The sequence below is a fragment of the Erinaceus europaeus genome, chromosome 13 (genome assembly GCF_950295315.1).
Source record: "Erinaceus europaeus chromosome 13, mEriEur2.1, whole genome shotgun sequence".
NCBI lineage: Eukaryota > Metazoa > Chordata > Mammalia > Eulipotyphla > Erinaceidae > Erinaceus > Erinaceus europaeus.
The window spans coordinates 83240547-83257294 of record NC_080174.1 but is presented as its reverse complement, the minus strand read 5'-3'; the positions used below and the strand labels follow the sequence as shown (position 1 = coordinate 83257294).

At 46.0% G+C, this 16748-nt stretch overlaps 1 protein-coding gene across 2 annotated transcripts in view; it reads right to left on the bottom strand.

Moving 5' to 3' along the window:
- The window catches only part of ROR1 (receptor tyrosine kinase like orphan receptor 1), a 467044-nt gene extending 450639 nt beyond the window's left edge, over positions 1-16405 (bottom strand). The window contains exon 1 of one of the 2 annotated variants that reach the window (XM_060206339.1): positions 15730-16405. In XM_060206339.1, coding sequence (XP_060062322.1) covers positions 15730-15802 — 73 coding nt within the window. In that variant the 5' untranslated portion in view covers positions 15803-16405. The remainder of the gene's footprint in view (positions 1-15729) is intronic. The other variant, XM_060206338.1, reaches the window with a different exon arrangement.
- Between the last annotated feature and the right edge of the window lie 343 nt (positions 16406-16748).

Sequence of the window (16748 nt, the reverse complement as noted above, 5' to 3'; positions counted from 1 at the left end):
CAGTAGAGCAGGAAATAAAGAAGCCTGGATCTTTTCTTCCTTCCCCAGTATCTCAGTCCTCAAGAAAACCAATGCACATTTTGCCAAGATCCACTTTTCTCCCTCCAGCAGGAAAACAGCCTAAAACAATGACTGAGGGGATCTTCTAGGGATTTAAAAAGAGGTGCCCTAAAAAATACAAAGACACACAGGACTTTCTGGTCAGATTGAGTCCAGGTTGCTTGCAGGCTTTAAACACAGAGAATCCCCCACACACATTTTCTAAGAGAAGGTAAAGAGACTAAGAACTCCACAGAGGGTGCTTCCCTAGTAATGAGACTTTTCAAAATTCATAGACAAAGAAAGAGGGAAGGAAAACAGAAAGGGGGAGAGGAAGAAAAGGGTGTTCAGTGAGGAGAAGAACCATTCACACCCATAAACTGACCTCCACATGCCTGAGAACTCAGGCACGGTGCCCCCATTTCTATCAAACCTGGTCCGGAGCAAAGACGAAAACGACTATAAAAGAAAATTTCAGAAAGTCGGTGTTAGCGCAGCGGGTTAAGCGCAGGTGGCGCAAAGCGCAAGGACCAGCGTTAAGGATCCAGGTTCGAGCCCCCGGCTCCCCACCTGCAGGGGAGTCGCTTCACAGGCGGTGAAGCAGGTCTGCAGGTATCTGTCTGGTTCTCCCCCTCTCTTCCTCCCCCTCCTCTCTCCAGTTTTCTCTGTCCTATCCAATGATGACAACATCAATAACAACAATAATAATTATAACAATAAAACAACAAGGGCAACAAAAGGGAATAAATAAATAAATAAATATTGAAAAGAAGCATACTTCTTTAAAAGAAAACTTCAATTTGCTGCCAGTTAAAAGCAGTGTAGCCCTAACTCATAGTAGCAATACCAAGAGCTATGAAATTTTTCTTTTTTTAACCAGAGAACTGATCAATTCTCATTTATGGTAGTGCTGGGGACTGAACCTGGGACCTCTAAGCCTTAGACATGAAAGTCTGCTGAGTGAACTGCTGTGCAATCTCCTTAATATTTTAATAATTTCCCATATTTTCCATACTGGAAAAATAGCCAAACTGTTTGACTCTCCCTGCAAATAGAGCCTACAGAAGGTTTACCTGAGACCAGATTGACTTTTCTTTCCTTTTTTTTTATTATCTTTATTTATTTGATAGAGACAGCCAAAAATTGAGAGGGAAGGAGGAGATAGAGAACAAGAGAGACAGAGAGACATCAGCAGCACTGCTTCACCACTTGTGAAGCTGTCTCTCTGCAGGTGGAACTGGGGCTTGAACCCAGATCCTTGCACATATTAACATGTGCACTCAACCAGGTGCACCACCACCTGGCCCCCAGACTGACTTTTCTGTAGGGCTGAATTCCTCATCTTTTAGAAGAGATAGGCTCGAAGTCTTCAAAATTGCAAGATAGGAATAGCAGTACAAACTAGAATGACCTCATCCTCTAGGAAGTGCAAACAAAGCTTAGTAAGTTGAGTGGATACAGTTGGCACCCAGGAACAGTAACAGCCAAGGTGACCTAGACTCAGACCCTACTCAGAGAAGCATCCTGTCTGATGATAACAAAGTTACCACAAAAATAAATGCTGACTAAATATTTAATTGTCAATTAAAATGAAGACTATTTTAAAAATACAGGGTGCTGGAAAAACAAGTAGGTGGGAAGCCAGTCCAGTTGGACAAGTTGAGGAAGTGACATTTAAGCCAGGCAAATGAGCTGATCGCTGATGGGTTGAAGAAGAATGTGCCAGGGTTTAGTGTAGACTGTCCCTTGGGGGAAGGGGGTGGCAGGGTAATGGTGCATTTGATTGAGCACATATGTTACAATGCACAAGGACCCAGGTTCAAGCCTCTAGTCCCCACCTTCAGGGGGAAAGTTTCACAAGTGGTGAAGCAGTGCTGCAGGTGTCTCTCTGTGTCCCTCCCTCTCTGCCTACCCCCCTTCCTCTCAATTTCTGACTGTATCTACCCAGTAAATAAATAAATAAAGATCATTTAAAAAAATTAGAATGTCCCTTGGTAGGAAGAAAGAAATGCCATAGGATAGTCTTTGGAAAAGCCAACATGCTCAAAGGTACCAGGCAGGACCTGAAAATGGGTGGCTGGCAGACAGGGTCATGTTAGAAGGCCCTTAATAGGGAGACGGGCAGTAGCACAGCGAGTTAAGTGCACGTGGCGCTAGGATCCTGGTTCAAGCCCCCGGCTCCCCACCTGCAGGGGAATCACTTCACAGACGGTGAAGCAGGTCTCTCCCCCTCTCTATCTTCTCCTCCTCTCTCCATTTCTCTCTGTCCTGTCCAACAATGATGACAACAATTATGAACTACAATAAGAAAAAATAGGGGCAACAAAAAGGGAATAAATAATTTTTTTTTTAAAGAAGGCCCTTAATAATACGGGCTATTGCTTCCCCAGTTACATCTCACCTTTTTTTTTTTCTGTAAACTCTAGCACTTAATATCCCATTGACCCATTACCTGCAAATTTCTTTCTTGATCTGCTTCTGTGTACCAGGCCCACAGGGACACAACTGTTACCTCCACCTTTTAAATCTTCAGAAAAGCTCAAATGTAATCTCTGAGTCTGGGACAGTGCCAGACCTTGACAAGAAGTACTGTGATGTCCTGTTCCTGGCTTCGCCCACTCACTCTGACTGCACAATAGAAGAAAATGAGTCAATATTGGCTTTCCTCCTTCAGGAAGCCCAGGAAGTCTGACCAATACACATCTTTCTCCTTGATCCACAAAAACTTCCTCCTGGTGCTTCACTGAATTTAGTGTTCACGCAACACAAATGAAGTAATTTCCTAGAAAGTACTTCACCAAACAGTAGATAATCAGTGTAAATCTGGTCCCTGGCTATAAAGAAGTGTGTGGAATGCAAAGTGGCTGGTTAAAATAAGATGAGAAAAGTAAAGCTGAACGGTGGGACAGGGTGTTCACGGGCAGTGTTGAATGTCAACAAGATCCGTTTCTTTTCCTGGGTCTTCTCCAGAAGAAAGGAGTGAAAGGGGGGTTGGATTTAGTAATTTCCAAGATGATCATTTCAGAAGATCCTTTATAATACAGTTTATTGCTCCCCCAGTCTCTACTCACCTACTTTATTTCTTTCAGTTAAGACTCTACCACTTGGGAGCCGGGCTGTAGCGCAGCGGGTTAAGCGCAGGTGGCGCAAAGCACAAGGACTGGCATAAGGATCCCGGTTCGAACCCCGGCTCCCCACCTGCAGGGGAGTCGCTTCACAGGCGGTGAAGCAGGTCTGCAGGTGTCTATCTTTCTCTCCTCCTCTCTGTCTTCCCCTCCTCTCTCCATTTCTCTCTGTCCTATCCAACAACAACAACAACAATAATAACTACAACAATAAAACAACAAGGGCATCAAAAGGGAATAAATAAATAAAATAAATATTTAAAAAAAAGTTTTAAAAAAAAAGACTCTACCACTTAATTTCCCACTGACCCAACACCTGTGAATTTCCTTCTTGATCTGCCTCTATTAGGCTTCCACTACAAAACATACAATGCCTTCCCTGATGTGTGGCCTGGAGGAGGTGCTCAATAAGTGATGTTGACTATTATTGTTATTACTTAAAGGAACATGCCTAAAATAGACTTCCCACTTCTTTCCATCTTAAGATCTTCATTCTCATCTGCTCTATTCCTATTTGGTAGTTCCTGTTCATTAATCTTTTTGTCCTGCTTTATATCTTGTTGCCTTTCAGCAATCAAGTTGCAGATGCTACCATGATGCCACTCTGACCTCCCTGGGCAGAGAGGAGGCTCACCAATGTGTCCTGGAACCTCACCTCCCCAGAGTCCTACCCCACTAGGAAGAGACAGAAACATGCTGGGGGTATGGCTCAAACTGCCAAAGTCCATATCCAGTGGAGAAGCAATTACAGAAGCCAGACTCCATAAAGAATACTGGTCCATACTCCCAGTGGGGGAGAAATGTTAGGGGAAGAGGACCAAAGGGATCTGAACTCCATCAGGACCTGGAGAGAAAAGAGGAAAAAGCGAGGGACATTTGGAAGTAGTTCTTCTTCTAGCATTTGCCCTTCTTCCGTAGCCAGTCAACAGCGACAGGTTGAGCCTGATGTAAAGTTCCGAGACCTCCTTTGAATCTGGAGAGGTGGCAGTCGTTCACTATGTGGGTCATAGTCTGTCTGTAGCCGCAGGGGCAGTTTGGGTCGTCTCTGGCTCCCCAGCGATGGAACATAGCGGCGCACCGGCCATGGCCTGTTCGATAGCGATGGAGGAGGGCCCAATCATAACGTGCTAGGTCAAGGTCAAGGAAGTAGTAATAAGTATAGATGTGACTTGGAAAGGAAGACAGGACCATGAGGAAAAATGGGCAAATATAGACAGATAGTTGTAGAAATAATAATTCATCCCTATCTGCTACCTTGGAGAAATGGCTGTAACTTCCAGTGGAGGGACTGGAAACACAGAACTGTGGCATGGGAGAGGTGCAGAATTATACTTCTGTAACCTTGTAATTTTATACAACAATATTAAATCACTAATATAACTAAAAAGAAAGAAAGGAAATTTGTGTTCATTCCTGGACTCTCTCTAGTCCTTTACTAAGTGCCCCTTGCAAGGGCTTATAGCCCAAAGCTGCACAGCAACAGACAGGTGAACTGGGTAGAAGTGGGCGTGTACATAGTGCAAAGCGCAAGGACCCACAACAATAATAATAACCACAACAATGATTAAAAAACAGCAAGAGCAACAAAAGGGGGAAAAATAGCCTCCAGAAGCAGTGGATTCTTGGTGTGGGCACAGAGCCCCAGCAATAACCCTGGAGGCAAAAAAAAATAAAAGGAATCCAGGATGGGGGTGTGAGGATGGGGAGGGTGGCTAAAAAAAAAAAACAGGATAACTTCCTAAACCCACCAAGACAGAAGCAGTTGCAGACTGCCCAGCACCCATCATCCCTTCCCTTCTCAGTGCTTTTCATTCTTAAAATTCTAACAATTCTGGGGTAGGGTGGTGGTGCACCTGGTTGAGAGCACAAGCTACAATGTGACAAAGCCCAAGTTCCAACCCCCAGTCCCCACCTGCAGGAGGAAAGCTTTGAGAGTGGTGAAGCAGTGTTGTAGGTCTTTCTCTCTCTCTGTCTTTCTCTCTTTCTCTCTCTCTGTCTCCCCTTCCACTCTCGATTTCTAGCTGTCTTTACCCAATAATAAATAAAGATAATACAAAAAATACAAAAATTCTAACAATTCCCACTTAATCCTGAAAGACTTCCTCTTTCTGCATACTTATTTTACTGCACTTAAAAGTAAACCTGGGGGCCAGGTGGTGGCGCACCTGGTTAAGCACACACATTATAGTACGCAAGGACCCGGGTTCAAGTACCTGGTTCCCACCTGCAGGGTGAAAGCCCCTAGTCCCCCACCTGCAGAGCTGCAGGTGTCTCTCTGTCTCTCTCTCCCTCTCTATCACCCCTCTCAATTTCTCTGTCTCTATCCAATAATAAATAAATAAATAAAAATAAAAATCTTTAAAAAAAAAAGTAAACCGTCAGGAGTCAGGTGGTAGTGCAGGGGGGGTTAAGCACACCTAGTACAAAGCACAAGGACTGGCATAAGGATCCTGGTTCTAGCCCCCCCCCCCACCTCCTGTTCCCCACCAGCTGGGAAGCTGCTTCACAGGTGGTGAAGCAGGTCTGCAGGTGTCTTTCTCTCCCCCTCTCCATCTCCCCATCTCTCTCAATTTCTCTCTGTCCTATCCCAAAACAATGACAGCAATAACAACAACAATAATAACTACAACAACAATAAAAAAAACAAGGGAAAATAAATAAATATTAAAAAAAAATTTTAAGTAAACTGTCTAGGAACAGTCAGAGTTCTTCCAGATTCCCCTAGAGACATAAGAAGTGAGACATCTGGATTGAACTCCCCTGCAAGGAGCTGCAGGCTCCGTGTGAAGTGGTCAAAGGCAACCTAGGTCTTAGTCTACCCATCCCCAAGTCCATAGCAGATGCAGCTTGGGGATTACTGCACCCCTTCCCTGAGATGGCAAAAGACATTTCAAATGCCTTCTCAGCACTGTGCTGCAGGGAGTCAAAACCAAGTTGCTATGAAAATAAACAGCTGGGAGTCGGGCCGTAGCGCAGCAGGTTAAGCGCACGTGGCACGAAGCACAAGGACTGGTTCAAGGATCCCGGTTCGAGCCCCCGGCTCCCCACCTGCAGGGGAGTTGCTTCACAGGTGGTGAAGCAGGTCTGCAGGTGTCTATCTTTCTCTCCCCCTCTCTGTCTTCCCCTCCTCTCTCCATTTCTCTCTGTCCTATCCAACAATGACGACATCAGTAATAATAATAACTATAACAACAATAAAATAACAAAAGGGAATAAATATTTAATATATATATAACAGTATTAAAAAAAGCACTCTGGGGCTAAGGACTTCACTTCATTCATTTGCCAGTGACTAGCAGAATATTTGGCTGTCTCCAATAACCAGAGAATCTTTGGCTGATGTAAGTGCACAGGCAACATGTGATCAGTGAGTCAGTGGGCAACATGGTAGATCCCCGTCAGAGTTCGAAGAATGCTAGAGTGTTTAATTAGGCATTGTGATTCACTCTTGATTCACACCTGTGCAAAACCCCTTCCCTGCCCAAAGCTGAGTCCAAAACTCTGGGCTAAACCAAGTGAGAAAAACATCAGACAAACTGTTAGCATCTCCTCTTCTATATGGAGATTGTGCAGATATTAATTCTTCCAACAAATGTGTCTAGTTCTCTCTCTCTCTCTCTCTCTCTCTCTCTGTTGCTTGCTGGCTACAGAACTACAGCTCAGAACTATTAGAGAGTTCCCTTGTATGTTTGGTACAAAAGTGAACACTTTCACACACTATGTCATTGCATCTTCACAGTAAGACCATGAAGAGCATTACCATTTTGTTTTACCTTTGACTTTTCAGTTCCCAGAGTCAGAATAAATGTCTTCACCTCCTATATCCCCATAGCAGACTTCTCTTACCTTTCCTGTAACTCACTCATAGAAGAGCCAGTGAGTCCAGGAGATAGTGCAGTGGATAAAGCATTGGACTTTCAAACACAGAAGAGAAAAGAGTGGGCTGGTATGTAGAGGGACATGTCTGTTCACCTGTGTCCCCAATTATATGCATTTTTAATTTGTTTTTTATTATCTTCACTTATTGATTGGGTAGAAACAGTTTAGAAATCAAAGGTGAAAGGGGAGATAGAAAGGAAGAGAGACACCTACCTACAGTACTGCTTCACCACTTGCAAAGCTTTTCCCCTGCAGGTGGGGACTGGAGGCTCGAACCTGGGTCCTTGTGCACTGTAACATATGTGCTCAACCAGGTGCGCCATCACTCAGTTATAGTTTAAGAAGAATGAAAACAGTATCTAATGGAGAGTCAAAATAATTCAATTCAAATGCCACATCTCATCTTACTAGCTGTGTGAGGTTGCCCAAGACCCCACAAGTCTGTTTCTTTTTCCGTAAAATCAGAAATCTACATTCAAATGTTGGCTGAAACATAGACGCCTACAAAAGACTTATGCCTGGCACATAGGTGCCTCCCCCCATCATTCCTTGAAGGTAGGGAGAATGTTTTATTCCTGGATACTAATATTTAGCACAGAGCATATAATCCATGTTAGTTTGAACACATTGAATATTAAGTTTTACTGTCGTTCTAATCTTGTTTTGTTTTCTTTTGACAAGATTTTCTAGAGAAAAATCAAAGTAAAAGACACAGCTGGGCCTTGGTCTTTGGATCTCCTTGCCCCTTCCACACACTTCATTTCCCTTCTCTCTTTGGGAACTATCAACTCTTTTTTGTAAACAGAAATCCTCAAAAATTTTAAATGGCTGGCAAGGCAGCTCAAGATTTTTTTTTTTTTCCCCTCCAGCCATTACCCTTCTCTTTCAAGTTGGGCTCAGCAAGATTTTTTTTTTTTCTATATTGGAACTAAAAATGATCAGATCACAAATGGAGGTCCCTGAATGGAACAGTCCCCAATGCAGGATACTGCAATTACAGCAAACACCAGAAAGGGGAGGCTCTTCCCAAATCCAAGCTTGCTGTACCGGTGTGGGTGGTGGGGGAGGGTGGGCAGAGCTTTTGTTATAAGACTACATGGAATCTCCTCCTGTCCAGGTCCCCAGCACTGGCCTGGGTACTGCTCCGATTTAGATTGTCTTGTACACACTTTTAACACACACACACACACACACACACACACACACACACACACGAGTCATGTTTGTGGTCCAAATTCCCACATTTCTTCAGAAAGCCCCTAAGGGTAGTAGCTTAACATACCGTATGTTTAGTAGGTCTGTGGTTTGAAATGCCTGTGTCTGTTACCTCCTAAAATTCTCACAAAACCCTATAAATTAGATATTTCTGTTATCCCCACCTTACAGTGAAGGTAACAAACAAGTTTCCAAGGTCAGAGAACCTTGCCCAGTGTCTCTCAGCCAGTAAATAGACTTCACAACACAAACCCCAGTCCTCCAAGGTTAAGACCCCCATTCTATTTGTGTCACTTCATGCTGCCTCTTCAAATAATTATAAAAGAAGGCCCCCTTTCTGTGTAGAAATACTTGAGAAAATAAACATTTGAACTAGTTAATCTTTTAAGGCCTTTCCTCCTCTTAAAAAAAAAAAAAATTCAACAAGGGCAACAAAAGGAAATAAATAAATATATTTAAAAAAAAAAAGTGGTCCGGGAGGTGGCACAGTGGATAAAGCATCAGACTCTCAAGCATGAGGTCCTGAGTTCTATCCCCAGCAGCACATGTACCAGAGTGATGTCTGGATCTTTCTCTCTCCTCCTATCTTTCTCATGAATAAATAAAATCTTTTTTTTTTTTAAAAAAAAAAAAAAGCTATCATTCTATGGGTAAAAGAGCAAAAGAGGGAAATGTAATAAGGCCAAGCAGTATGAGGCTTGACCTATCAGTGTTTAATAACGGCTTTGGGATCAAAACTCTACGGAACCTTATTTATGGACAGAGAGTTACTGTGAAGCAGGCAGGGCCTTTTTATACAACCTTTCCATCTGAAGATGTTGTAGGCTTCTACTGCCTTTCTATCAGTGAGAGATGGGCTGCGAAATTTGCTGGCCCTGCCAAGATTATCCCATTAAATTATCTACCCTCTTGCAGTATAATTCACTCGGTGCCCCGGAGGATGTCCATGCCTGGGTATTCTGATGGGAGAGGCGTGAAGGAAAAAGTTCAGGTGGTGGTAGCCTCCTGGTGACATAACATCAATCCACATTTCACTGCCTTAGCAAAATAAAGTGGATGCCACAATTAGCCCATTCCTAAACAAACTGAAAACCTCAACCAGCTTACTGCAACAAAGAGAGAGCTTTTTACTGCTGTTTATTTTTATTTTGTATTCGTTAGCTTTTTAGATATTCCTGGCATGCGAGTCAGGCTCCGTGTAACAAGCAGCTGCATTTAGTTAAGGATCTTGAAGAGTCTGTCTCCCCCCCCAACCATTCAACCCTCCACCCCCTCCCCCAACTCCAGAGAATTTTCTTCTCAGATTCTTGTAGAAGACTATCTCTTTCTCCTCTTGTGTCTACAAAACGGCCTTTCTTGTCACCTCAGGGGAACGGCTCAATGTGGGCGGCAGTTCTCAAGAGAAAGAGCCCTCCAGTATTTCTCAGCTGGGGCTTCCACCCATCTGGAGGATGGGTGGCAAGTCAGTGTTCCCATCAGAGAGCACATGAATAATAAATCACCCCTCGTCGGCTACAACCTGACAGGGACACCACACTGCGCATAGAGGCTTCTTCCAACCACACTCTGGAAACTGCATCAAAAGTGCAGCGCCAACAATAGCATTCCATCTGGTGGGGAGTGCAGTCCACCCCAATCCCCCCCCCAAATCCATCTGAGTTACAGCACGACTAGTTATAGCAAGACACCAGCACAGGAAGGAAATTTGGAAGCGGCTATCTTTCAGTCTTCCAAGTTCTTGATACGGCTAAGAAAAATGTCCCCGTGGCTGCTCATGGAAGCGACTATCTCTCCATCTTCCAAGTTCTTGATACGGCTAAGAAAAATGTCCCCATTGCTGCTCAAGACAGCCTGATGAAATGGGGACCTTTGGCCCACATGGAAATAGAGTATATATGCTTTCAGTTCTAATTTATGGTGGTGCAGAGGGACTGAACTTGGGCTTTTGGTATCTTAGGCACTGAAGTTCCTTTGCATAACCATTATGCTATCTCCCCAGAGTATACTTTTTTTTCCTTTTACCAGGGCACTGCTTATTTCTTGTTTATGTAATTAAACCAGAGATCATGAAGCCTCAGGCGTGAGTCTTATTACATAGCCACTATACTAACTCCCTGGCCCTAGAGTACATACATTCAATGAAGACTTCCTGAGATGCTATTTCCTAACTGAATGGCCTTAGGAAAGTAATTGAACTTCTCTATTCCTAGTTTACCACCTGTAAAATGAGCTGATAATGCTATCTCTCTCCCAAGGTTGTTATAAAGATTGCTAGGGGCTGGCACCTTGCTGAGCACACATGTTACAGTGTGCAAGGACCCAGGTTCAAATCCCCAGTCCCCACCTGCAGGGGGAAAGCTTCACAAGTGGTGAAGCAGGCCTGCAGATGTCTCTATTTCTTTCTCCTTCTCTATCACCCCTTTCCTCTTGGTTTCTGGCTGTCTCTATCCAATAAACAACTAAAGATAATAAAAAAAATTTTTAAAGATTGCTACTTGCAAAAATGCATAAAAGAATGGGGCTGGGAAGACAGCATAATGGTCCTGTAAAAGACTTTCCTACCTGAGGCTCCCAGGTTCAATCCCCCAACACCATCATAAACTAGAGTTGAGCAGTGCTCTGGTACTTCTCTGTGTCTCTCTCATTAAATAAAATAAATAAAATGTGTTTCAAGCAAAAATGCTTAAAATGGTTAACTGCCCCATTGTGTGAGTTACACACGTGTTTGTTAAAGAAACTGTACAGAGGTATCTCTGAATGTTTGGGTTCTGGGAAAAACTTTCTTAATTTAGGTCAAAGGCCATGGCAATGAGCTTCTGCTTCCCTCAGGCCTAACAGCAGCTTGTGTGCTGGGGAGGAAACTGGAAAGTGATGAGAAGGATATACTCTGTGGGTATCCAGATCTGGATGAAGACCCAGCACCCATCTCCATCCCTCCACTTCTTACTATTGACTCAGGAAGGCATCCCATTGCCCTAGGCATCAATCACTCCCAAATCAATTGTTCCCATCTTTTTTCCTGCTGCAGGCATCTTAGAAAACCTGGGGGCAGGGGAAAAGACTCTCATGACTGAGGCTCTGAGGTATTGTAGGTTCAAGCCTGGGCACCAGCATAAACCAGAGAGAGAGAGAGAGAGAGAGAGAGGGAGGGAGGGAGGGAGAGAGGGAACCAGGTTAAGCACACATAGTGTAAAACACAAGGACCAGCACAAGGATCCTGGTTTGAGCCCTCAGCTCTCTCCCTGCGGGGGGGGGGGGGGGGTCCCTTCACAGGCGGTGAAGCAGGTCTGCAGGTGTCTATCTTTCTCTCCCCTCTCTGTCTTCCCCTCCTCTCTCCATTTCTCTGTCCTATCCAACAACAACGAGAAAAAGTTGTTCTCCAGGAGCAGAGGATTCATAGTGCTGGCACCAAGCCCCAGCGATAACCCTGAAGGCAAAAATAAATATTTAAAAAGAAAGAAAATCTGATTGTAGCTAGAAACATGCAACCATAAAAATACTATGTACGGGAGTCGGGCAATAGCGCAGAGGGTTAAGCGCACGCAGTGCAAAGCACAAGGACCGGCGTAAGGATCCCAGTTCAAGCCTCCAGCTCCCCACCTGCAGGGGAGTCGCTTCACAGGCGGTGAAGCAGGTCTGCAGGTGTCTATCTTTCTCTCCCCCTCTCTGTCTTCCCCTCCTTTCTTCACTTCTCTTTGCCCGATCTAATAAGGATGACATCGATAACAACAATAATAATAACTACAACAACAATAAGACAAGGGCAAAAAACAGGAAAATAAATAAATAAAATAAAGAATATATATTATGTACTATTTCTGGGGAGTTACATATGTCAATTTCATGCACCCCAAACTGAGACCCTCCTGGCCAGATGTTCCTCTCTGGTACTTGACATGCCTGATTTTACTTAAATCTTGTTAACACTCCCATGAGGCTCAGACAAACTCATTGACATTCCCAACATGTCACAGAAAAAAGCTTCAAGCCCATGTATAATAATCTCCAAAGTGTGCTCATGTAAACTCTGCTCCTACCATCTCCCTGCTTACTAGAAGCTGGGGCAAGAAAAGGAAACCTTTTTGAAAATGTACCTTTGGTAAATGGATACAAGTGACATACCACTTAGAAACTTTCTTCTTCTTTTTTTAATATTTATTTATTTATTCCCTTTTTTTTCCCTTGTTGTTTTATTGTTGATGTCGTTGTTGTTGGATAGGACAGAGAGAAATGGAGAGAGGAGGGGAAGACAGAGAGGGGGAGAGAAAGACAGATACCTGCAGACCTGCTTCACCGCCTGTGAAGTGACTCCCCTGCAGGTGGGGAGACTGGGGTCTTGAACCGGGACCCTTAAGCTTTGCACCACCTGTGCTTATTAACCTGCTGCGCTACCGCCCCTACTCCCCATTTAGAAACTTTCAAGTCCACTGGGAGGCCCATGCTCACCCAGCAAGAAGAGGTAAATAGAAACCAAAGTTGAGCTCTTTCAAGGAATCTTAACTGATTATCACAAGCATCAGAGTAACAAAGCGGCCCACCAGTACTGGTGCTAAACCAATACCACCAGAGAGTAAATATTTCTAAAATAGTGCCAGAGGCAGCTTGAACACACCTTTTGCCCTTAGGCAGGCTTCTGTGTGGCTGCCCTTAGCGGAGAATTTTCAGTTGTCTGCTATAAATGTGGGCCTCATTTCCTGCCCCCCCCCCCCATACACACATGGGCAAAGCTGACACCAGTATAGCCCTCAAGAGACTCCTCTTCTCAAAGTAGGCAGGATGCACACCTATTCGGAACGGCAGGAGAAAGATTACAAAATGACAGCAGACTCAGGAGGCCACCTCCCTCAAATTTCAAGCAACCCAACCACGGCACCTACAGAATTCTAAGAAAGAACCAATGGGTTCTGAAGATGGCCAAACTCTGCAAGGAATTGCCATAGTTAACCTGCCTGCTTCCCAGAGAGGTTTCCCTTAGAGCAAAAGGTAAGACCACTGATGAGCAGACCAGAAAAAAAAAAAAATACACTTCAAGATTTGCTTCTCCTGGCTAGCAAAGTAGAAAGGTGGTGGGGAAAATAATGAACATTAAAAAAAAAAAAAAAACTAAATAAATAAATGAAACCTGGCTCCCTTCAGCTAATTTCCTGAACCAGTTGTTGACCTTAAGTATCATGATGAGACAAGTAAGTTGCTTTAGAAGTCTTGTCTCTAACCCTCCACTCCCACAAGAAGAGATAAAACATTCACAGAAATGGAAGACAATTTGTAAGATACCGAATCACACAATGAGAACACATTGGAATGTGTTATTGAAGAGTTTGGCATGGACAATACTGGGAAGAGACGCAGTATTTGTACACCAGACTTTCATGCAAGAGGCCAGGAAGGCCCCAGGCTTTATATCCAATACCACCATAGGCCAGAACTCATCAATGTTCTCTCTCTCTCTTTCTCTCCCTTTCTCTCTCTCCCTCCCTCCCCTCTAATAAAATAAATCCCTCTCTCATTAAAATGAATAAAAAAATTAAAAGCAAAAAATATATATATGTATTAAGCCACTATGCTACAGGTAAAGGAGACAGAAGTTGAGGGATTGATTACTAACAACAAAACTGCCTTATACTTAACAAACGCATTGCCTGGAGATTTATTTAAAAACAGATGAGGGGCAGGGGTAGGTGGGCTCCCTTACTCCCCTCCTACCTCCTCCCACACAGACCAACACCACCACTACCACCTCCAGGGACTAGGATCTTCTTGAAAGGCTTTATGCAAATTCCAGAGTGGACAGTGGATTTGAACCAAGGACGCTGCCTTAGCTGGAATCAGTCTGGCTATCTCTACCTCAATTTGCTGGGCAAGCCCACATCGGAAAGATGTTTACGTTGAGGTACTGTGGTCCATTTTTTTTTATTTATTTATTTTTACTTTTCATCCAGGTGTTGTGGCCTGGGGCCAGATGTTTGGCGTCACCGCAACAAAACAACCATGTGACCAAGTTGTTTACATTTCATTAGGATTTTTTCATCAGGAAGGTGCATTTCCCCCCCCCCCCCCCCGCAGATGAACATCTTAATTACAATTAGGAGCGGTATTTACCCCCCGGGAGCCTCCAGATTAGCACAACCACAGTATAGGATCAGTTTCAGAACCACCCTCAGAAAACGTTCCCACTTCCTCCAGATCATCTCCAAGAACTCAAAGCAGTTTCTTCCAGTGTTTCTACCAAGAATGTTTAGTAAGAAAACTACTTCTGCACTCAGTCCTTGCTTTGAACGCTTCCCCTCAACTGCTAAATAGTTCGTTGCCTTTTTTTTTCTAAGCATAATGCTAATTTAAAAATGAAAGATGCGTGATGAAAAAGCAGAGACCCATTTATCCGCACGGGTTTCGGCTGCAACTGGGAGCGGGAAGAATCCGCCGGCTCCTGCATTCCCTTGAGGGCTGCATGTTAAAAGTGAGGCCCAGGACCCTGGAGAGTTTAATCAACTTTCCCCCTCCAACCTCCAAAAGAATGAATCGGCTGTCTCCAGGGGAGGGAAGCTGGCTCTTCCCTCTCATTGTGTCCAGACTCTGACACAGCAGGGAGCCCAGCTTCCCGCAACAAATTTAAGTCGCTCGGACTTTCCGTAGAATCTTTCTCTAAGCGTTGCAATTGTTTTAGGAGATTACCAAAATCAAGTATGCATTAGATGTCTCCTCCCACCAACACCACACTCGTTTGTAACACACACACACACACAGACACACACACACAAAGACACACACACGCACGCTGAGCATTGGAACAACAGGCCGCCTCTGACAGCACTTTTGCACAAAGTGCTGGAGGCATGGGGAGCGCACACGTTGTGGCCTGGCGCACCGTGACCTTCCTGGAGGCTGGAGAACCCGTGACGATGGAGATGGAAGGCCGCCCGTGAGTACTGGGCTTCTGCATGGATCGCTTGGAGGATAACCGGGGATTCTCCCAAGCACCCCTGGAAGAAGGAAGAGAAGAGAAGAGAAGAGAAGAGAAGAGAAGAGAAGAGAAGAGAAGAGAAGAGAAGAGAAGAGAAGAGAAGAGAAGAGAAGAGAAGAGAAGAGAAGAGAAGAGAAGAGAAGAGAGAAAAGAGAAAAGAGAAAAAAGTCTCCCTCCTAGATGTACTGCGCCTTCCGGGAAGGCTGGCCATTGCGAGGCAGGATAGACTTGCCTGACCCCAGGTAGGGGCACGATAGGGGTCTCCGGAAAGAGGGGCCCCGAAGTGTCCCCACTCACCCCCCACACACCCACAGGCACACACAACCTCAGAATCTGTCAGCGCTGACAACTGCCGCCGAGGGCCGAGAAGCCCCCTGGGCGCACCCCCAGAGCCTCCCCGGAGCTCAGGACGGATGGTCCCCGCCTGGCCCGGCGCGCAGCGACGCGAGGTGGGACCCCGCAGAGGCCGCCTTGCGCGCACCCCGAGCGGCGGGCTGCGGAGCCTCTTACCTTGGGCGGCGGCCCCGCGCGCAGCCAGCAGCAGCGCCGCCAGCAGCAGCTCCGGGAGCGGCGGCCGGTGCATTCCTCCTCTTGCGGCAACGGCGGCGGTGGCGGCTCCCAGGCCGCACAAATAACATCCACGGGCTCTGCCCGGGGTCCCGGTCACCTCGCTCCTCTCTGGCTCTCCCCCACAGGATGCCGGGGGTGGGGGGGGGGCTGGAGGGGGCGCGTCGGCAAAGTTCTTTGTCCCTATAACCTGCCCCCTCGCCTCCTCTCCCTCCTCCTCCTCCTCCAGGCCGCCCCGGGACGCTGGAAGCGTGGATCCTCAGCAGCCCACAGCGGTCGCCCCGCCTCGGCCGCTCGCTGGGTGCCGGGCTGTCCGGGGCGCACGGGCGGAGCGGGGAGCCTCCCCGGCTGCGACGCAGAGAGGAGCGCGCCCTGCGCCCTGGGGATGCTGTCTTGAGGTTCCCTTGGTGGCAGCCCAGGCTACTCCTCCGGCTCCCAGGGCTCCTTCTCTCGCTCTCAGCCTCCCTCAACTTGTCACTTTGCACCAATTCTCCAGCCCAGCGCCCCAGCCCTGACCAATGGCAGCCGGGGCCCTAGCCGGGAACACAGCGCCCTCTGCTGCCTCCTCTGGATACCTGCACCCTCCGCCACTTGCCAGAAAGCTGGCCCCGCACACCCACCTCCCCGCCCCCACTGCGCCTCAAACCTGCAGCCCGACCTGAGCCCCCCCACCCCACCCCCGGGACCCGCTGAGGCCATTTGACTGCGGGGCAAAAGGAAACGGAGGCCAACAAGTTCGTGGCTGAAAAGGCTTAGCTCAGGAGACTCAGCTTCTAGACGTGGCAAATCTGTGACTTTTAGCAGCGTTGTAGCCTTTATTGCTATCCTAAAAGTTCCCTTTTGATTTTTGCTCTCTAACCATAGTGCTGTGTGGTTGACCCTTTTCGTCCTTAATTCTAGTTTCAATGCATCGATATTGGTATCCTCCATGCTGCTTTCCTTTGGAGACGTATGCGAGGTTT